The following is a 23775-nucleotide window of genomic DNA, read 5'->3' as shown; positions in this document are numbered from 1 at the left end:
TCTTCTTATTACTTACGACCACGGACAATTTAAAATTCAATCATATGTAATTTGTATCTCACAATCACAACTCCTTGTGATTGATAAATTATCAAGATTTGAATTTAAGGACTCTATTATTTAATTCAATTGAATATTAATTAAATAATAGATCTACCATAAAATTACATAAATTATATATTAAAAGTATTTATATATAAAGTTGATTGAACCTAAAGTATAACACTTACACGGACGTCATTTGTTTTGCATATCCAGACCATACTAAAATGGCAAAGGAAATTGGAAGCCCGATTGATCGCATTGAAGCCATTACAAGGTTAAATTACGTTATACATCAGTTAGCAAGCTAAGGTCACAATTTTTCATGGTGCAGCAAAAGATGCAGTGTGTTGTCACAAGCTGCAGGAATGTGACGGCATTATTAATTGTGTTTACTTTGGTTGTAAACGTACTGACCATTTTTCATAGGCAGAGCTTCGGTAATTCATTTTCTGTTGTAATAGCTTATCCCTTTGGCATTTTTATAGGAAAGAATAAAATCTCACGAAAAATTCAAATTTATTGATTCTCTCCCAAATGTCCAAAAAATTAAAAAAATAAATGAATAAATAAGGAGAATATTCGAGAAGCTTTGACAATCAAATCAACTAATTGTTACAAGACTTACTAGTATACATAGTAGTAAATAAAATCTAAATAATAACTCTTATACAACGAATAAATCTTAATAATGATAAAAATTAAAGATAACGACTAACTCAAACAAAATTAAAATCCTAATTTTATAAAAATTAAGAAAATTATCCAAAATAACGAAAATTTTATTTTCGAAACCCTAAACTATGGAATTGAACCAAAATAGACCGCACATCATAGGCAAAGCCGGAGTTTTGCATGCTATGTTATTTCAATTCAAAATAGGCACAGAATTCTTTAAAAACCGACACTTCAAAAAAATAATAATAATAAAAATTCCCGACCTCAAACACCACTTTTCCATGAACTCTTCTTTTTGTATTGCATCATATTTCCTATTCTTTGTAATAATATCAGATTGTGCACCAAATATTGCGCACTACACGTTACATTATGCAAAACATGTCTAACCAAAGTAGTACGGCAACAGATTCCTCATAGATAAATTACGATAAAGTGACTGACTTTCATGATTAGCAGCGATTACTACCTGAACGATTACTACCTGAACAGTAATTGAACAAATCCTTGTCACCAGCTATTAAATTTTGTTAAGAGAAAAATGTTCGACCAAAAAAGGGGTATCCGCTAGACTCCAATCTCGCGACTTTTTCTGTAGAGTTTTCACCTAGAGAATGTTTTCTGGAAGTTGAGTCGATACCTAGAAACCATAAGATACAAAAAAATGGGACGAGTGAATATATTGGTGGGAGTAACCCGAAGGCAAACCACGAAAGGATAAAGTGTTGATCACTCACTCAAATGATAATGTAATCAAAGCTTCAAGCTTCTTTCCTAGTTATCCTGCATTCGACATTGAAATGTGTTTTAAAAAAAGGGGCAATTCTTTCGTAGTAGACACTCAGCATAGACATCTCGAAGCAGGTTTATTTCTAGAATTGACAATCAACCCACATCCTATACGAATTTGGATGTATAATAGAGGATTAATATCAATTTGTCCCGACTGAAAACTTGAATCTACTATGATGTCAATATGGGGAGATCCCTAAAGTCAAATCAAACTGTCTTCACAAAATTATATAAACCTTTAAAAGGGCTGTTCAAAATAGACACATCAAAGAATAAACATCTCACCTGAAACAGTAAATTCCCAGGGCTGATGTAATTTCATGAATGACTGATGTTGCAAAGTGCATATAGAGTGATGCTGAGTACAGCAAAAGAAAAACAATATGTTACAATTAACATAATGCAGAAGGTGAAGGTAAACAGTAAATGGAAAAGCCGTACAAAGAATGAAAAGTATCTTGGATAATAAGCCAAAATTGCCCAGTAAATACCAAATAAACTCCAAGAACAAGCAGTGCAACTCACTAAAACAATTAAAAACTGAAATTGAATATCTGAACTAGCAATTAAAAAAGACATCTTTGGGATACTCCTTTCTATTTAAGAGTGAGGGTATATAAAAAGAAGCAACTTAAACGATGTCCCACTATATATGCATGCTTGAATGGACATTAACTCATTAATGCAGAAAATGCCCTACCTGTGTATGCACAGTAACCAAGAAGAACCCAGAACTCATCAACTAAAGGAACTCTGCGACAATAACAAGATTTCATGAGTGATAAGAAATCAAATAAAATATTAAAGATCCTCAGAGCTATAGTTCAAAATGTGAGCAGTAAAGAAATTTATAAGCTGAGAAGCCATCACACCCGTCATTTAGTCTGGCAGTGAGTGCATTTGCAATGGCGAAAGGCAGATAAAACAAAGACTGCAAAAGATAACATTAAATCAGAAAGGATCCAGTATACCTGTGGCTTTGATGTGATAAATTAATATACTTCTCAAATTTAAAGGCAATCTCAATTCTAAAAATTAAATTGGAAAATGAAGCCATGCACGCCAATATGCAGAAACAACGAATCTAAAGTGCACCAAGCCATTGTCACAATTTTATTATCTATACATTCTCTTTAAACAGAACTTGATGGTATTTTGAACTCTATCCCATTGACAAGTCAAGGCTCAAGAAGCACCAACATAAATATAATGCAAGTTCAGGCAACATAACTACAAAATGTAATAATAAGTATCCAGTCTATCAACCATATGTTACCAGAAGATGCGTACCATGCACATATTAGTTTTCAAGCCCTTGGGTTCATCACACAGGTGAGCCAGAATCATCCTTCCCTGCGAAACAATGTTTTCTTAGCAATAACAATGAGATGAGTTCATTATCCATAAGGATACAGGCACACAAACCAACTTAGTGACCTATACGATAGCACAAGCATGAAACATGAACCACGATGACAGAATATACCTAAACCATAGCATTTCAACAGTCACACTCACTGAATACAAGAGTTTGGTTCCAAATTTTGACAACAAAGCATAGAGTCTCTTAGGCACTAAAGAAAATTTACAAGACCTCACATTCTATTATATACAGCAGTTCAAACATAACAGTAGTTCTTGCAGAAGAGAAGGCTCCAACAATCAACCATAGATATCTTACCACGAGAAATCCAAATGCAAGTCCAGTTCCCACTACAACCAGATGAGGATAGTTGCCCATTAGATCAGTAGGAGATAAATAATCCCTGAAAAGTTAGTCTCAGCAATAGAACATATAAAATCTAGTAAAAGCAAAGAAGATGATGGCAAACCAGAAAGAAAGTGACATACCATACGACGACTCCAGCTAATAGCACAACGAATGGATAAAGCTGTCAAAAAATGAAGACATGCTATTAATTCAAGAAGTAGAAAAGAAATATTAAAAGGTATTATCCCTGTATCCAATATAAGTACCATTGCCAGAGCTAGCATCAAATTTCCTTTTCTTGCTTGAACAACCTTATGAACATTGTACACACTGAAAATAACCATAGCAAACTTAAAAAGGCATAGTCAAGCTTGCTATTACACAAAGATAATGCAGAAGCAACAAGCGAACTAGAGCTCAGACAGTGTTCTAAGATGATTAAGCGAAATGCTTACAATAACAATAAGAACTAATTTAAATTATCAAAAGTTCCTTTTACACACATCTTGCTTTTGAATTTAAGAAGGCAAGGGTTAGCAATAAAAACATTGACTGAAAAATCAATTTCTGGCAGATTCTTTTCATTTATTTACTTCTTTGGTAAAACACTCCTTTTTTATGGACAACTAACATAAATCTAATTGCAGAAATGGCATAATAGATGTAAAATAAACTTAAACCCTTCTCTGAAATACATAAATCTAATTTCAGAATGGCATCATAGATGATGTAAAACAAACTTAAAACCTTCTCCGAAATTGAAGAGTAGTTCTATGAAGCATAGAACACCTGAGGAGTGTAAAATAGATACTCCAGTGCATATAAGAAACTGCCTGCCAAAGAACGGATAAAATAGCTTCCTTCCCTATTAACTAAAGAAAATACTCACTTAAATGAGAGTGTCGGTATAACGGCAAAGATTATCATCAGAAACAATACGGCTTTATACATCGGGACCTCTGTAGATAGACAAAAGGGAAAGAGATGATAGGATGTAAATTCAAAATATCATATAAAAAATAAGAAATAGAAAGGTGCAAAGTCAACCTTGGAACAATGATGAATACACTAAAATACCAAAACAGGAACAGTCAGCCTAGCTTTACAATCTAATGCTAAACAAAAAAACTTATAACCATAATAATTGGCAAATGACAACATAGAGAACAATATAATTAAATGAAACATGCAAATTTGAGCGATAAACTTGTTTTGATTATAATCAGCCATTGTTGTTTTCCTTTTCTCTCTCTTTACTGTGCAAGACTTACCATTTATAATTGGAATCCAACTCAAGAAAGGGATACATTTTCCAAAATGCTGGGCCCACCATTCAGAACCTAAAAAGAAGCATAGAATCTCAAATCATTATGTATGGGTGCATGTAGATAAATAGAAGCACATGAACGAAAGCACTTAGGCCATGTTTGATAGCCAATTATTTTCCATGAAAAATGGAGTTCAAATTCTAGCTTCCACTTTTTGGCTGTTTGATAGTATTTTTTTCCATGGAATTGATTTTCCCACTTTTCTTGCCACCTAGACATTTTCCATCTTTTCCTTGAAAATCAATTCCCACCATTTTTTTTTTTGCAATGGAAACAAATTCTATCGCTAATTGTAAAAAAATATTTTCCTTTAATTGACAATTTTCATATAAAACAAAGTCAAACGAACAACTAAAAATAGGTGATTATCTTGGCTATTCTTTATTTTTTTTTTGGCAATATAAACAAATTTCATCCCCAATACCAGTAAATTCTACCCAATTGAAACGATCGAAAAAGAAATAGGAGTTAATATATGCTCTAAGGTTGAAAATACCTTTAATTGACAATTTTCATGTAAAATAAAGCCAAACAAACACCAAAAAACACTTTTATTTTAACATTTTTCACGTGAAAAATTATACCAATCAAACACAATAATTGACAACTTCTAAGCAATTCAATTCCCTGAATTTCATCTTTGCAATCGAGCGGACCCTTAGAGAAGTAAAGAGACCAAAGCATTACCGAGAATAGCTGTGAAGAAATGAACCACATATATCAACATAAGGCCTTCGGTAGGTCCATTTATCGCTGGAAGAATGAGGGTATTGGTGAAATAACTGCACAGATAAGGCAACATCAAGCAAATTAATGAAGGCGTAAGAATTTTGAGAGTAATTTGGTGAGAAATAATAATTAACATGCAAATTTCCATAAAAAAGAATACAAAATCCAGAAAAATGAACGTTGAAACATCATAACAATCGTTAAAAATATAGAAGTGCATAAAAAACAAAGCAATTGTTTGAGAGTCCAGACTGCATTTTGTAAGTTTTATCCTATATCATTAAGGAAAATATCATTTTTTTTGCTTCAGTTTATTTTATCTAACGAAATATAATTCCCATGTCTTTAGGACCCATATTGAACCAGATTTACATGAGGACATGTAGAAAAAAATTACTTACTAATGCTTCCCACTAAAGGAGATGAAAGGGGAGGAGAAAGCAAAGGTTCTATACTTGCTAACAGTGAAAACAAATGAAAAAACAAACTCATGCAATTCAGTGTTGTTGTCCACTTACTGTTCCCATGAGGCGCAGTAAAAAGGAACAGCTGATATAACCCAGAACCAGAATGTAAGCCGTCCACACATTGCGGTGCTCCCAAAGGCCAAAGCCTCAAACTTAAACATTCACGATGGAACTTAGTACTAATGTCACCCCATAACATTTAGAAAATAACTAAAAATCTCAAACGTACCGCACATGCAAGAGCATCACATCCTGAAATGTTGCAGAGGCAGATATATTCGTTAAGACTATAGCAATCATGTAACATAAAAACCAATAAGAAGGCAGTGATAAAGAACAAGATAAAAATGAAAAAAATAAAAATAAAAGAAATGTCACCATGATCAAATAGCTCCCCCAATGGACTAGAGGAATTTGTTCTTCTTGCTTGCTTTCCATCAACAGCATCAAAAGTCTTGCATGTATTTAGAAGTAGAAGTTAAAAGAAATTCTGAAGATAGGAAGGAGCTCTCGGTCAAAATCATATCTAAAAAGTCCAGGCATTTAGCAAGCAAAAAGTAAAACTCATGATTTTACAGGTTAAGTAAATAAGTCATAAATGCTTAGAGTATTGTCCCTATGGATATCACAGAATCTAGAACATGGTCATACCACATGTAAATCGGATATCAAATTGCAACTTAAAACCTCATAAACTATTATCATTACGAAAACACTGTACTGCAAATAGAATTATCCTCTATACCATATTTGCGTAATTTACTTTAAGGTATAACATGTCCTTCAATCAAAGACAGTTTGATCAAATAAAAACTGAAATGGTGTTTACAGAAACCTGAACATACTTGATATAAGAATAGAAGTAATCCGTGGGCAAAATTAACCCATCTTGGAGGAGGTGAATCCAATTGAGGTGAATATATCTGCAAAAGAAGCATCTACAATGAGAAAAGAATACCCAACACCCAAAAGAAAAATGTCAACGACAAAACTAATATTTCAAAATAGAACGATTTGCCACTACATTAGCACAAAAACTATCACGATGGTTTGTCATCTAAATAACATACATCAACCAAAGAGTTGAAAGGCTGAAAGGAGGCAAGGCGCATGTATATGGTACTATGTACCACTTCCCCATCAAAAAATTCAGATGATCTCTTCCAAGGGATTCGTATAGATCAGTGATTGAACACGTGCCCACCGTAAGTCGGTGACTATCTAAACATGAGGCTTATAAAAATTATGATAATAAAATACAGACTCATTCTCTAAATAACGCTCCATATAATTAATCTTTCTCCATTCCTAAACTATTTCTATAGACAAAGTTTTAACTAGCACACTTCCATACGGAAATGCAGTGTATTTATGAGTGAACAAGACCCAAGTCACCATCAATTATCAAAATATTAAGACAAATGCAAAAAGAAATACAACAGTTTCATCGAGATGTACTTTATGAATATTATCTCTACGTCCTAATAAATAATCAAACAATTGTTTTATAGAAGACTAAGCGATATATCATGAAACAGCTCAAGATCTGTTTAGAATAAGAATACTGAATGATAATTTTAGAAAGCTTTTGATAAAACTGAAAAGTGAAATTTGAAGTCTGAATACCGAGTAAACTTTTTAAGTACTGATTGCACATGCTTCAAAATTGTTTATCAATCATATCTAAGCACCGCATTCAACTCGTACTGTCATATAATTGATACACTCAAAAGCCTTGAAAATAGCACAATCCCGATTCTATTCATGACACTAGAAACAGAATATCTTCTTCCTGATTACAATGGACTAAATCACTGAAACCATACCATTGAGCATTGCTTTCTGTTTATACAGTAAACAAGGGAAAATATTATTTACTTTATATAAATTTTTTACTTTATATGTGCAATTACTTCTTTCAACGTCTATACATGAGAAGAAGGTGCCAAGTTCATGAGAGAGTGGCGAGTGTCCAGAAAAAAATTAATGATAATTAAAAAATAAACATGGACAACTATGACTCCCCATTAGAATAATTATTTCTACCATTACCCATATCCCCTCGCAATAAAACCAAACCAAGGAAGAAAAAGGAGGAAACACTAAACTGAGAGTGCAGAGAGCAGAAAATTCATACAATTGAAATTTCAAGATTTGATGGTGAAGCAAAGACCGCAACAACCTACATGCATCTTAAGCTACACTCCAGAAGTTACAAAATGAAACTTTAAAATACAAAAACTACAAGAAATTACATGGGAAAAAGGAATGCCAAAATTATCTATGTAAATTAATTTTAAAGAGAATGCCACTTGGTATGCATATTCTAATATAAGAAAACCCTAAAAAGGAAAAGAATGAAAAACAGTCAAGGAATTGAATTTCAACAGTTAATATTCAGTCAATTGAAATAAGATAAGCATGTTATTTGGTAAAAGACCACTTGATTCACGCGCGCACGCGCACAGAGAGAGAGAGAGATTACTCACGTAGCCAAGCAATGCAGATATAACCAAAAACATGAATCCTGTAAGTGTTATCTGGTACATGAAATGAATACAGCATAATGTTATGAGTGACAAGCAAAGAATAATATATGAGCTATAGTTGATACTCAAATAGGATGAGATAGTTTGCAAGAACACATACCATGTTAGGTCTGAAATCGTCCCATACATGCACAAAAAGGAGGAGAACAATTAGTGATATACAAAGGAAGATAGGAACAGATATTCCACAATAACTTATACAGAAGCTCATGGAAATAATTTGGATTACACAAAGCACTAAGAATCTCTTTGTTGTAGAAAATTATAACTACCCATTTACAGAAAAGGAGGTGCAATGAGAGGCTTCCCAACGCTGATAGACTTACTTAAATCCAGTACACTTAGAATTTGTCTTTTAGAACAAAATCAAACATTAAGAAAAAGCTGTCATGCACCAGACTGATTCCAGAAAAGCCCAGTCCCATCGACAATAAAACTATTTCCTTCCATTTCATACAAAGTCAGACGTTGCGAAATTATGGGTGAAATAACAGAAAAGGGAAATACCCTAGGCCATTAATTGGAGAAAATAACTTCATTAATTCATATTATTGCCAATTAATGTTTATGTACCTTATACATAAGACAAGTTTCGATATCAGAAGGCTTCAGTAAACAGAGATCAGAAGCACATTAAAAGAGGGGTTAGCCCTCCTAAGAAATTTTAAACATTTAATGTTCTGATCACGCCAAAACAATAGCTTCCCTGTTTGGTACTCAATTTTTTTTTTTTTTTTTTTCCATGAAATACATAAGCAAACCATTCATGTATGCTGCAGATAAAACTGACTAAGATTTTCAATCACAAATTATCTTAAGAAAGGTATGGTAACTTTTACCTTAAGATATTTCTAAGACATAATTAGTGCATCTTTTGGCTTTTAACATAAAAACAATCACAATTAGACATGCAATTTACTTGAGCATAAAATGACATGAGGAATGAAACATAAAACATAAAAAAGGGACTTACGGCATCCAAAGAGGGAAGAAATTAACAAAGCGAGTCCAAAAGGGCTGCAACACGTATTTGGCTAGGTATGAGTGATCCACTCCACTGTACTTGTACCTATGCAGCGCAGCAACTCCATGTGCCCCTATATATCCCATTATATCTACTTTGTATGTAGTTTTGTTCTTTGCACCTTTGCTTAGTATAAACTTAATTTTCAAAATTCGCTTATCCAAAGAAACCTGCAAAATCCCAAAATTTTTTATCTCACCCAAGTCAAATTCTTTACAAATTCAAGCGGCCGAGAAATGAACAGTTAAAATCACGCCATAAAAATTTGGCAAAAGAATTTTAAACTATCGCGTTCAATTACCAAATCAGAGAAAACGAGTAAACATTATGGAAAAAATATATATTATGAACTCTTTAAAATTGAATGAAGAAAAAATGAAGAAACCTACATCGGTGAAAATGCGGAGAAAGATCGAGTGAAACCACAGACAGATCGGAGATTCCTACTTCTGTCTGAAAAAGCAATCTTTCCTCTCCCGCCCAGTAAGAAAAAGCGTCGCGTCTTTACGCGAGCTAAAACACGCTTTCTCGATTACTTGGAGGGATGCAACCGCGTTTCGCGATCAATTAGGGTTCTAAGGCAATTCATGGTATTTTAAAAACTGGCCATTCCTTGTATAACAAGTGGCACAATGTCAAATTTAATGTAAAAGAAAGTGTACAAGATTGTTATTCTGTAAAAGTTCGATTATAATAGCAAAACTCGCCCTTTCTATTTATTCTGTAGTAGTTTGAAATGGCATAAAATGTTCTTAATTTAATTTAAAATAAATAATTAATTTTAGTCACGTATTTGATGACATTCACCACTTTTTAATCATATCTTTCATCAATTTTTTTCAAAATTTATTAAAAATTTTATTTTAATATTCACCAAACATGGGCTCAATTTGAAACCAAAAATGAAATTAAATGAATTTTCGACAGAATATTCCAACTTTTTTCTTCAAATAAATTTTTACTTAGGGGGCGTTTGTTTTCTATTTTTTTAAAAATAAAAAAATAAAAAATATAGACATCATAAGCCCCACACAAGAGATAGAAATTCAAATTTGGTGATTTGATATGATGAATAACAATTGTATTTTTATTTTAATGGAAAAATAATGAGAAACAAACGGGAACTTAATTAGGGACTCGTGATGAGATATTTGGCTTTCCCTATATGGATATTTTCATTTTCGATGCTAGTCTTCTTAGTTAAGAAATGAAAAAAGAAATTTGAGTTTTCAATAGAATATTCCAAATTTTTTTCTTATTACTTGAATGTTAAGCAAGTTTTTTATCTTGAATTTTTTTATAATCAACTTTAGTCAATTTTTGGTACATATTCTAAATTTTCTTTACAAATTCAAAGGATGTTCGGCAATCATTCTTTTAAAACTCTTTCTTTCATAATTATTTTTAACTATACATTCTCACAATAATATATTTTTCACTTAAATTCAAAACTTTTTTCTACTTTTAAACAATATATTCCTCAAAACTTACAATTCAAAAATTCATTCTTTCCAAATAATAATAATAATTATTATTATTATTATCATCAAATAGGGACTCATTTTCAATTCCACATTCTCTTAATAGATATGTGAATCGATAACTTTTCCATACCTTTTAGATATTCATTTCTTCAAAAAAAATAATATCTTATAACAAAATTTATTCACAAAAGTTTTACATTAAAGGTATCATTAATGTTATGTCTTGTTTACAAGTGGAATATACAGAGGTTATCTTCCAGCATCTCATATTTTTGGGAAAGGATGACCTTGGCCTGCAATTAAGACATTTAAAATTCACCAAGAAACTGAACCATCATTCCTTTATTGATTTTGACTTTTATATTTCATACATATTTTCGTTCAGATTTGTATGGAGTTGGGAGGAGTGGTGAAAGAAGCTATAAACCATGTCAAAAAAAGAAAAACATTTTTATTCTTTGAAATTCTGTTCCACATAGATTTTGCATGTGACCTAAAGTTACCAATCCTTACTGTATTTTCATTGACTCGAAAAAGGTTAAAATGGATTAAACCAAACAAATATAACCTTTACAATAATTTATGCAAGTCTATTCGTGTAATATTGAAGGTAGTTAATAGGGATAATTACAGTAAATGTACTGGACCTTTAAAACACCGGCAGGCTTTATTTAAACTTTTGATTTGTTGCAATCATCGCCCCTAATATTTCCAAACATTGCAGGTGAAGTCCTTTTGGATGGTTTTTCATCTACAATTTTGTCAGTTGTCCAAAAATTTAACTTTGACCACATTATAATCAATTTTAATGAGAGTAAAATAATACTTTTATATTTACCACATTAAATAACAAATGAAACAATTAAAAAAACAAAAAGAAATGAGGGTAAAATGGTACTTCCATATTTTTAGTGCTCCAAACCGTTGTTACCGCTGTGGAAACATGGCTGCAATCCTCGAAATTAGAGAGAACATGAAGCAAAATTTCCTTCAATTCGATCTAGCTTCTCGACAAATCGAGCCAGATGCAACACGCAAGACTATAGATTATTTTTTGATACCTTGGTCCACTATTTGTAATCCTCCTTGATTGCAGTTATGGTACTGTAGATGTGTCTTAAGAGATGAGTTTTGTTATTTTGAGGATTATTTTCTACATTCTTTCTTTCTGAGATTGCTCTTCTTCCAGTTCTGCTACTACTAACTTTGATATGTGCACAACATATTTTCCTGAGATTTGAAGAAGGCACGAGTCTTCTGGACTCCACAATATCTTCCTCACCTCCTCCTTTAACGTCGAGAAAAATCCCTACTTTTTCTCCGTTCTTTTCCTGTTGGACAAGACCCTTAAAACACATCATGCTCAATAAAACAAACCAAAACAAGTAAACATCATCACAAATTCCATTTTTTCCGATTGGCAATTGCGAACTCCATTAGGTTTTGATGATAAAGAACTTGATGAAGATGAAGGGGATTTGAATAAATCAAACTCCTTCGTTGCAACTCTTTCAACCGTAACCGCCTGAACATCTCGTGGGCGGAGGAAATGCACCAACAGGTTCGAGAAAGTTGAGTACAGGGGAGGTTCCTTTAATACATAAAGCCGCCATGTGCGCGATTTCTTGCGGGGGCTGGCGAATTTTACATCGCCATTAGAAATGCACACAATCTCTATGAAATCAGCTTATTCGCTTCGCTTTTCCCAACTCACTTCCTTTTTCTTCTTTCAATTTCATGGCATGACCCACAATTCGGACGCAACGCTTCTTGCTAGAACTCGAATTCGTTCAGTGCCTTGCTAATCCCACCTACATATACTGTTGGGTTTTTGATACCCAATAAATCTCGGGTTATGATGTTAACGTGGGTTAATATTATTTCATAGGCATAGGCCGATGAATGAAATAAGTCCAACAACCAACTCCATGAGCTACACCCGACCCAATTGTATTCCTTATGGATAGCTTGAATCTTGGCCCGTTTACCCCTTTAATGGCCCAACTTAAAACCTAACCCTAGAGTATATATTTGGTTATAACCCTAGCCACTTTCATCTGATGATTGTGTGACTTTGAGAGAAGAAATAGTGAATCCCGGTTGCCCCCTTTTGTGTGAGAAAAAGGTGTCCAGAAGTGTCCAAAACACTTGTATAACGTGTAAATTTGGTGGTTCTTTCATAGTATAACTTTGTGGTGTCTTCTCCTAGCCTTTGTGGCCATAAATCATCATCATTTCTTATCCTACGTGGGTAAGATTGCATAGCAACCAAGGTGAATCAATTGGTTGGGGTTTGGAGCCGATTGGACTGGTTGTTGGTTGAGAAAGGTGCGTTGGACTGAGTCTGGAAAACCACCGTTTGAAGATCCTTTTGAGAGAGCTTCCGCAACAATACCAATTGAGAAGCAAACCCATCTACAAATTAACCAAAACAATTGATTAGTGTAAGGATTTGCAAAGTAAAATGAAGAAAATCAAGACCAAAATCTGAAAAATTAAGGAACGATTTTTCCCTTTATAATTCGGCTCAGAAACTTGATCCACACCACAAATGTGTCTCCAATTTGAAGGTCATTATCAGTCACTCAGACAGATTCACAAAGAAAAGGCAAGAGAGGATTGGTTTGCACTAAGCAGGGAAGTTTTTCTTCCTCTTATTTTTGCTCTCGGTTTGGTGTATTAAATGGAAGGGAAATGTCTCCTATTTATATGCTTATAGGAGTGAACGAATTTTACAGGAGTCTGCAAGATTAGATTGAATAAAAACTGCAAGATTATATCCAAATTGAAAGATAGAGCCCATCCGACAAAAACGAGATAAAATTGGTTTGACAAAGATAACGATAATATTTATCCATCTTTCATGTGAATTTCAAATTCCCTCCAAGTTGGGTATTGAGCATCTAACTCAATGGGCTGATTACCTCTAAATACCCAACATAATTGAGTTACTTCAATTGTGGTGTGGATTTAATTCTTCAATCCTGGGCTTATAGCCTATGAAGTTAAAACGGGCCTCGATTTTTCATCATAACTTAGGGGATTTGGGCATCACTTACCAAACATGCCCAACATATACTATAAGCATATTTTACAGAAACCTTTTTGAAGAAAATATGGATGACATTCCAATCAATATTTCTCTTATTATTGAATGTCCATGTATTAGCTTGCTAATTGAGAAGTAGTGTATGGAATATTTTTATTCTAAATCTTTTCTTTATTTTTCTTGACTCTGAGCTACTGTTAAATTTGTGCGTGATTTTAGGTGTAGAATAATCTGTGCCCTTAAATTTCTTGGTGTAGATTTGGTTCAAAATCGGTGTGTTGAAGATGAAGCTTTTATTTTTATTTGTTATTATTATTATTATTGTTGTTGTTGTTATTATTATTATTATTTTGATAACTTATATGTCCAAATTTCGTCTGACTAATTCTGAGGAAAAGTGGCCTTCCCCCTGGTTCGTCACCCAGATAAATCCGAATGCGGACAGAGCTTATACACACTTGAGTAGGACATTCGGAATGCGGTTCTCCTCCCTGTAAATCTCCTTTTAGGACGTGCGGACAGGACCCTGAAGGGATGACAAAATGTACTATAATTTTGCCTCCACATGACAACTGCCTTCCGATATAAATGTTGCCTTCCAGTTGTCTCGGAGATTCGAACCTCCGATACTTCGTATAGGACCATCCTGCTTTATCACTGCACCATGCATGTGGGGGAGAAGATGAAGCTTTTATTTAATAAAAAAAAAAGATTGAACCTCAACGTTGAGGGCCCCCACTGCCCCGCCTTTAGAGTTTTGTGAGGGAGGTAAATCGCGGGATGTACTCCAGCAGACCAGGGAACAAGAGCTTTCTGTACACTATGCCTACAAGGAGTCCAATTTCATGTCTCAGGAATCGAACCCCCATACTACGACTGCCAGCAAAGTGTGAGATAACTTCACTCCTATTCTTTGCACCACTGGTCTATACCCCGAGGGCGAAGATGAAGCTTTTATTAAAGGTTGAACTCCAACCTTGAGGGCCCCCACCACCCCGCCCTTAGAGTTTTGTGAGGGAAGTAAATCGCGAGATGTGCCACAGCAAGCCAGGAAACAAGAGCTGCATGTACACTGCGCCTATAAGGAATCCAATTTCATGTTTTGTGAGGGAAGTAAATCGCGGGATGTGCCACAGCAAGCCAGGGAACAAGAGCTGCATGTACACTGCGCCTATAAGGAATCCAATTTCATGTTTCAGGAATCGAACCCCCACACTGCGATTGCCAGCAAGACGTGAGATAACCTCACTCATATCCTTTGCACCACTGGACTATACCTCGGGGGACAAAAATGAAGCTTTTATTAGTTACCCGAATGGTGGGTAATGAAGTGATGGTGGTGGGAGAGAAAGAAGACGATGAAGTGAACTTTTTTTTTTTTTTAGTTTTGATATTTTAATTATTTATTTGAAACTCATTCATATTTATTTTGGAATCATGATTGTTATAAGTTCTTTTTTCCTTTTCATTTGTTTTATTTAAATGCGAAGGTATATTAGTCATCTCACAATTTTTTAGTGTGAGAAAATGGATTGCATGGATATTCCGTACTAAAGGTATCAAATATGGATGTTTTGTATTATTTCCAAAATGAGTGAGATTTCCATAGTATATCCAATAGGTAGGAGATTTTGTGTTGTTTAACTTTAGGGTCTGTTTGACCCCATTTTTCCCCCATTATATTAAATTTTTTGCCAACTTCCAACTCCCTTTTTTGACTAAGTAGGGTTCACATCTGCCATTCCCTCCTAACTTATTAGAGAATCTCATTTTTTGAAGTGAAACTTTGGTCTAAAGGACAAAAACACCCTCCCATGCCACACTAAATTACCAATATGCCTCTCACTGACCCAAAAACTGAGGACAACGCTAGGAGGGTAGGACCGTAATTTTGGTGGCACAATTAATTACTCTTGTTGTATTCGCAAGCTGTACTCTCTGAATGATATGACACATGGGGGCCACAGTTGCTGGAAAAATAATTTGTTGTAATCAATTATAGGTCCCGTTTGGTACACATTAATATAAAAATAAAAATAAAAAATATAGTCATTACGGATACCCACACAAAAGATAGAAAGTCAAATATGGTGACTTGATGTGACACATAACGGTTATATTTAATGGGTAAATAATGGAAACCAAACGCGGGCTTAATGAGTAATAATGGGACTCAAACGGAGGCTTATATTTATGTTGGTTTAGACGTGCAACAATTAATTATTGCTTGTGTATTTCTTTAAAATATTTAGTAAGCAAGTTTGGAAAACACGTGTCCTTTTATAGTCTTTTTTTTTTTTTTTTTAGAATGAGCTTTTGAATAGCAAAGTTTTGAAAAATGTGTAGTCAAAAAGTATGATTTTTCTTTTTAATTTATATGAAAAATATTTATTTTTAGAATATGTGGTTGAAAATAGTATGAAAAAAAAAAGAGTTAAAACTTAAAAAATGATCGTCAAATAAAGACTTCATTTAAAAATAATAATAATAATAGTTTACAATCCCGAAATCTACAACCCTAAGAGTTGAATATGTACACCAATTAAAAGTCAAAAACAATAAAGGAATGAGGGTTCAGTTTTAGGTTAATTTTAAAGGTCTTAATTGCAGGCTGAGGCCATCTTTGCCTAAAAAGATGAGATGCTGGAATATAATCTCAGTATATTCCACTCATAAATGAGACATGACATAATGATACGTTTTATGTAGATTTTTTTGTGAATAAATTTTGTTATAAGTTATTATTTTATGAAGAATGTACAATTAAACTATTAGAAGGTTGAACCCACAAACGATGCTGATGTGTCTGCTGCAGCATACTGCCACTTGTATGAAATTGGACTTGTCTTTGTATTTTTACTATAACTAATCTGTGTCTCGTGCGTCGCACAAATTTTGTATTTATTTTGATTTTATTAGCTTGGAATTTATAGATTGTACAAAAAGTATTTAGAAATAAGAAATGTTTGTTTGATTTTCATCATTTGGTTGACCGTATATTTTATGTCACGATAATTTATTTTTATTCTTATAAATAAGTATAATGAATATTGTGATTGTATATATGTCAACGATAATTTATTTTTAATTATTTTTTGTATTTTTTGTTTAATGTAGATGAAGATATTTTTTTATCTGATATTGCAAATAAGTTGTAAATTGAATTTTGCAAAATGCTTTTCTTTAGCAATTTCGATTCGAGATGCTATACTTGTAGTTCAAAAATAATCCATACAGTTGTAAATTGAAAGAGAATATCCACATACACAAATATTTAAATAACAAACTCAGATTCGCACCTATTTTTCGAACGATACAACAGTCACTCCAAGATTGGTAGGGAAAAAGAATTCTAAATAAATTTTATTTGAAAGAGAAAAGAATTAAAAAGAAATTTAAATAAATTGATAAAAAAACCAATTATTTATAAAGTAAAATTTTCAATTTTAATTAAATAATATTTATATATTCTTCATTTAATTTTCATAACTTTATTTTATTTTTTACTTCTAAATAATTTTAAACAAATTTTTTTACTTATATAAGTAATTTTTACATATATTAGAAATATTTTTTGTTAATATGTTTATTTTTAAATTTTTTTAAACTAAAAGTGATATTATATTTTTTTTACTTATAAAAGTGGTTGGCACGGAGTAAGGCGGGAGGTATGGAAAGTTGTGTGTTATATAGATTCACATTACCTTTTTTACACTATATATATAATATAATAATATAAACAAATGAGTTGATTTGAAAAGACGTGGCCTCCCTCCCTCTATAAAAACATTCATTTCAACAAAAAGTTCTTAAAATTAACAACCATAAATATAAAAATATAACACTTATTGAATAATATTATTTGTAGCGGGGTGACTGCAGTGGTCGCTATACGTGACATCTATGTGTCAACTTATTATTTGAGGCACTAATTACATGTAATTTTGTTGCTTGAACTAACAAGCTAATGTTTCAATAACAAACTGAGACATAATATGACTACTGCAGTAACATTACTCACACTTATATGTGTATGACGTCTCTATAATTATCGGGCACAAATATATACAGATAACATTTTTATATGTGATTTTAAATGGACTATACTATGCAAGTTGGATAATAGTTTTTTTTCCCCCTCTTATAGGTGGTGCCCTTTAACTTTATAAAAATAAAAAATCTTTCAACAAAAAAGTTCTTAAAATTAACAAAACATAACACTTACATGTGTATGATGCCCCTATAATTATGGGAAATGTGCGATTGCACCTTTCAAATGGCCTCCAGTTTGTCCTTGTATCTATGTAGTTCATGTCGACTATAGATTAACCCGTCAATTTTCATATCGTAATCATTTTAGAATATAATTTTGCTTAATTTAAGGATACGCTAAAAGAATTTTGGTAATATTAGTTTCTTAACTAAATCCAGTAAATCTGGATAAGTAGAAAATCTGAGTTACATATGTGAAGAACCCTACATATCCTGTTTTGTTTTAAAACTTGCAGATTTATTTGCAGTGTATTTTTTATTCAAATTTACAGAAGTCTTATATATATATATATATATATTTTTTTTTTTTTTTTTAACAACTTGAAGCAAACTTTTTACTATGTAAAGAAATATACTTAAAACTTTGAGTTAATTTTAATCTAAAGTAATATTTAGATAAATTTAATTTAAAAAATTCAATATTACTATAAAATTAAATATTGTCTGAAATTATTAGATATATCCAACTACGATGATATAATTTTTTTTTCGTTTTCTATATCTATAATAATATTAAAAAAAATATATATCCATGCACTCTATGCATGGAAGAACGCGTTGTTTTTGCTCCCCGTTTGGAAAAAAATGAAATTTTAAATAATTGAAAAAAATTACTTCATACTACATAATTTTTTTTGAGCAAAATGATGTATTGAGAAAAATGTTGCGAGAAAAATAATAAATAGTGATAAAAAATTGATTTTTTAAGAAAAAACAACTTATACGCATTTTTTAACACATACATTTAATATCCGTTTAACTATTTTCGATATTTATTTAGATTATTCGATATCTCTACGTTATAGTTCTCAAAATGAGTTTTGAGAGAATGTAAAACATTTATGATTCGTACAATCGTCGAAAAATTTTTAAAGTTAACTTATTATCGAAAATTTCGAAATATATATATAAATATTATTTTGTTAAAATTGAAAAATTAAGTTTTATTTAAAAGAGAAAAGAATAAAAAAGAAATTTAAATAAATTGATAAAAAGAACAATTACTTATAATATATAAAAAATAAAAAAAATTATAAATTTTGTCTGTCCCCATGCATGGAGGCATGGAGAGTCTCCATGCACGGAGGCTTCAATTAATTTGTTTTTTTATTCATGTACGGAGACACCGTCTCTTTGCTGGAGACTAATGTCTCCGTGCATGGAGAGATTATTTTATTTTATTTTTTTACTATGTAGTTTTACGTTATAATTTTTTTTTCAATTTAAAATTATGTTTAATTCTTTTCTCTTCAAATTTTTACTTATAATATGTTGTAAAAAAAATTCTGTCGCATATTATCTTTGTCTTTTTTTTTTTATATATATAAAAGTGATATTTTTCTTATATCTCTACTATATATATCATATCGTTGTGGGGGAGGAATGGAAATTGCGTATTGCAGTAAATTTGGAGGTAGTGTACAGTAAAATAAAATATATATCAAGCAAACGACGTCGTTTTTGGCCCCCAATTGAAAAAAACAAAACAAAACAAAAAAAACTACAGTAAAGATGGATCAAGACACTGTTGCTTTCTATAGCGCCCTCACATTCTCCTTTTTTATATAGTAGAGATTTGAATAGCATAATCTTGAATTGGGCAATATGCACACACTATGAGGTGCATGTGTTCTTGTGACCATTGTCTACACAACTAGCATTTTAATATTCGTTTTGCGGTTTAAACTATCAATGACTATTATATTTTTCATAATATTTTTTTATTGATTATTAAATTTTAAAATAGTTTTTACTAATTTATCAACAATTAAAAAAATAGACAAAATGAATGAAATGAATAATGAATATACACATGAAAGCTTTTAACGTTAATTTTTGCCGAGTCCACCAAGGTTCAATAGCTAATCACAAACATATTGAAAAAGCATGGTGGCGAATATAAGATATTGTGAAAAGTACACTGTTCATTGGGATATTTAACCCAATTCTTTTACCGTCATTCTTATTTGTTCGAATTATTGAAACGCACCACTCTATCAATTCAAATTAAGAATCTTTAATTGGGTTGAGATGATCGAATAATCTCGATTTGAGTTGCCCAAAAAAAAAAAAAAAAAAAAAAAAAAAAAAAAAAAACCAAAAAAAAAAAAAATTAATTTTTTTTAAAAAAAAAAAAAAGTATTATTTTTGATTTATTCAAGTATGTGAGAGTGAAAATAACAAAACTATTATACTTCATACACCAATAATATCTTCTTTAACTAAAGTAGTTCAAAAGCATAAGATAAAATACAAGAGAAAAAAGTAATAGATTAAGGGGGTGTTTGATAGACATTTTTATGTAAAAATACATTTTAGAATAGTGAATTGATTTGAAATGTATGGTTGAGAAATAAGGAAATTTTTTTAATTTATGTGTAATATTATTTTAATAAAGAATGTATGGTTGAAAAGAAAAGAGATAAAAATACATTTTGAGAAAATGGCTACCAAACGGGGGGCTAAATATTTTCTTAGCTACAATATTTTGTATTCATCATCGTACATTTCACAATGTTTCAGACTAGTCACTGAACTTTAGTGACATGAAGTTCAAAGGTACCACATGTGAATATCTTTTATAAATATATCATCAACTCCGTTTATTTTTTAACAATTGATGACGGAGTGGCAGGTGGTATAATGATTCGAAAAGTTCAGTGGCTACTCATAAATATTTTAAAGTTTAGTGGCCATAAAAAATATTTTAGAAAGTATAATGGTCATTGGTGCATTTAATCCTTGTATTACAGAACAAATAAAAATAAGTTTTGTGTGAATATAATTTTTATTTTAAAATAATATTATTCAGCATTAGTGATGCTAAAACACGAATTTAGGTGGAAGAATATAATAGATCCAACAAAATCTAATTAAATGCAAGAATATAAGAGCCATTATCATGCAAGGATTTTATTTATTCTCGATTTCTCGTGTGATTTCAACTTCTTCTCCCCATATAACACAACTTATTGTAAGTTTGTGCATCTCCCCTTATGCACCACATACTCATTAGCAGAATACCCTATAAAAGGTTAACGTTATCTATTAAATCTCGTATCTACAAGGTTAATTGACAGCACAATAGTCGTACAAATCAACTTCATGAGTATCTATAATATAATAAAATATCACATCAAGGGAGAATCATTTTTTGAACGATTTTAACCCTCATACAATTCAATTATTTTAATAATACCTTACTTCGTTATGAAATAAATACAACATCATTATTGTCATTTATGAAATTTGTGTTATTAATTTTCAATTAATTAACATTCACATTAATTTAGATTCAATGAATTTTCATTTGATGAATCTTGAATTACATAAATTTAGAGTTGTATAGATGAATTTATTCATATTCATGTATCTAGATAGACTCATCAAATCCCCCGACAAATTGGTAATTTTAGAATAACGTGCAATACACATTCAACTTTGACTAGTATTATTAAAAGTGTCACAATGGTCTTCTCCAGCACTTAGCGAGCTTGGGCAGTCGCTCATGTTAGCTCCATTGAAATTTACAATTTGGGCAAACAATTCTACGCTAGAGTCGTTGATGAGCAATTTGCTAAGAATTTTTTAATAAAAAAAGTGGGCCTCGAAGCTTGGAGCATTGAAGCGTAAACGGATTGAAGTTGAGACCAAAGAGAGAGAGAATCCATCAGTCCTCTATCCTAATCCTGATTTCTACTTTGTTGGGTTTGGAATGCGGGAATCGAATTAAAATGGAGTTGGATATGCCATCTTCCCTGTGAAAGTTTTGTGTGTGCGTGTGAAAGAGCGATATGAGTTGAGATCAGTTATTCAAAATTGATTGTCCAACTTAATATTCACCAATAATTCATTGACACATCATTTTACATGTATTCTTAAACATAAGTGATAGTGAGAGAAAAATTAGACATTTTAATTTAAATTGATACGTCAATAAATCATTGGATGGACAGCAAGTTAACAACCAATTTTAGATAGCAAACCTCAACTCACGGGAAAAGACTCCGAATTTATGACAAACTTATTGGCAGACCCAAAAATATGAAAATTTGCATTGGAACCCTTTAACTTTTGGCTTCATCTATAGGGATACATTATTGACTTCAAGATCTTGTATTTCTTCTCTACATGGTATATAGTACTCCACTTGGGATCCTATCCACCCTGCTTCTTGTTGGCTCATTCCAAATGGAGAAAGGCTTCTCTTATTGTCCAAAATCAAGGCGAGATCCCTGACTCCTAAAGCAAGTGATATTTTAACACAGTACACTAGAAATTCTCGACGAAACAGAAGATAGGGAAGGCCACGACAAACTAAGCTAATTTTCATCCCTATATTCACGATACCACTAAAGTTAAGTAGAAACTTTGTAGAATACTTATTTCATAACTCTATAGATTGCAATAATACTAACAATTTTTTAATGCTTGATGTATATATGTTATCGAACATTGCTGTCACATCTTGTGATGAACACATGTTGTAAAACTAAACTTATTCAATGATGTACACCAAAATCACTCCTGCAGAAGAGATCCATGAATTTGTTTCAACTATGTAATTGAGTAAAAGACTTGTGTCATAGTTTTCATGTTAATGTAATCGACACTAGATTTGGTGTATGTTGATTGCATTGAAAGTTGGTACATATTTATCTTTTGGCTATTAATTGAAGTATTTGTTTATACAAATGAGATCCCTTTCAATTTAACATTTTACACCAAATGAGTGAGTTTGTATCAAGCCTTGTTTATATGTTTATAGTTTCTTTTTATTTCAATAGTGCAAAAGAAAAGTATTTTATGTATGATATTGTGGCGAATGGGTGAAATAGTATTGATTTTGACAAGTTAGTAACATCGGTGCTGGGATCTGAGTTTTCAATCATGTGTGCATATCTATCTTTCATATTGTATGTCATACAAAGCACTACTACTATGTAATAGATGAATTCCGTGTGGTTTTAGTGTTGCGATCAATATAACGGCAACAGAGAAATAAATGGAAAAACAATGTGGGCAATTGAAATAAACCCCCCCCCCCGGCGGATTCATGATTTCCTCCACATTTTTTTTATTGTAACCACCATTATAAATGTGACAATAAGTCATAAATACGTTCTAAGTGTCACATTAGGGAGACGAAGCCGGTGGAGGACCCTTTATTTTATTTTTTCCAATGGGCTAATACATAGAAAAAAAAATTTTTCTCTAATTTTCCTCTTTCTTATATATGAAAAGATGAATGGAAATGGACAACTCTAGTACCCTATATCATCCTCGTTCATATCTTTTAAGAATTTGTGAATATAGTTTTTATATGTGTGCGTGTGTGAGATATTTCTTATGAATGGTATGAGATTCGTATTAAAAGTCATACTTGACTGTTTATATTTAAGCACGCAAGTAAGGTTAATATGTGTGATTTTACACAATGAAATTATTGTATCATTTATATTATTTACAAAATTGAGTCAAATTTGACCTCGAGGCATGCAATATTGTGACCACTATATTAATGTTAATGTATGTAAGATAAGAAATTGTGACTTGATAACATATGTGAAGTAAAAATGAAATTCAACAATTGTGATATATGCTACCTGTTCACAATGACGTCAAGAAGGAAAAGAATAAATATTTTCTC

The 23775-nt window shown here is 31.8% G+C and overlaps 1 protein-coding gene across 2 annotated transcripts; it reads right to left on the bottom strand.

Moving 5' to 3' along the window:
* Positions 1–954: 954 nt before the first annotated feature.
* On the bottom strand, positions 955–9867 carry LOC111398949 (choline/ethanolaminephosphotransferase 1). 2 transcript variants are annotated; one of them, XM_023026124.1, is made up of 20 exons: positions 9710–9866; positions 9270–9490; positions 8397–8406; positions 8237–8287; positions 6593–6670; positions 6126–6201; positions 5977–5999; positions 5799–5899; positions 5239–5333; positions 4495–4563; positions 4113–4182; positions 3490–3553; positions 3364–3404; positions 3194–3278; positions 2803–2865; positions 2385–2443; positions 2213–2265; positions 1798–1870; positions 1458–1503; positions 955–1360 (listed from the first exon to the last, which is right to left on the bottom strand). In XM_023026124.1, exons 2-19 carry the CDS (start codon positions 9404–9406, stop codon positions 1482–1484), a joined length of 1170 nt encoding a protein of 389 aa, XP_022881892.1. In that variant the 5' UTR covers positions 9407–9490; positions 9710–9866; the 3' UTR covers positions 955–1360; positions 1458–1481. The 2 variants fall into 2 exon arrangements, with proteins under 2 accessions (XP_022881892.1, XP_022881893.1); XM_023026125.1 differs by lacking the exon at positions 4495–4563 and having other exon boundaries at positions 9710–9867.
* Between the last annotated feature and the right edge of the window lie 13908 nt (positions 9868–23775).

The sequence above is a fragment of the Olea europaea genome, chromosome 8, assembly GCF_002742605.1.
Source record: "Olea europaea var. sylvestris chromosome 8, O_europaea_v1, whole genome shotgun sequence".
In the NCBI taxonomy this organism is placed as follows: Eukaryota; Viridiplantae; Streptophyta; class Magnoliopsida; order Lamiales; family Oleaceae; genus Olea; species Olea europaea.
This window is presented reverse-complemented; position numbering and strand designations above follow the sequence as displayed.

Coding starts and splice junctions, on each gene's coding strand:
- LOC111398949 (XM_023026124.1), bottom strand. CDS start 9,406: ATGGGATATATAGGGGCACATGGAGTTGCTGCGCTGCATAGGTACAAG. Junction 6,671..8,236: donor TATCTGCATTGCTTGGCTAC/GTGAGTAATCTC, acceptor CTTCTTTTGCAG/ATATATTCACCTCAATTGGA. Junction 4,564..5,238: donor TTTCTTCACAGCTATTCTCG/GTAATGCTTTGG, acceptor GCTTCTTTTTAG/GTTCTGAATGGTGGGCCCAG.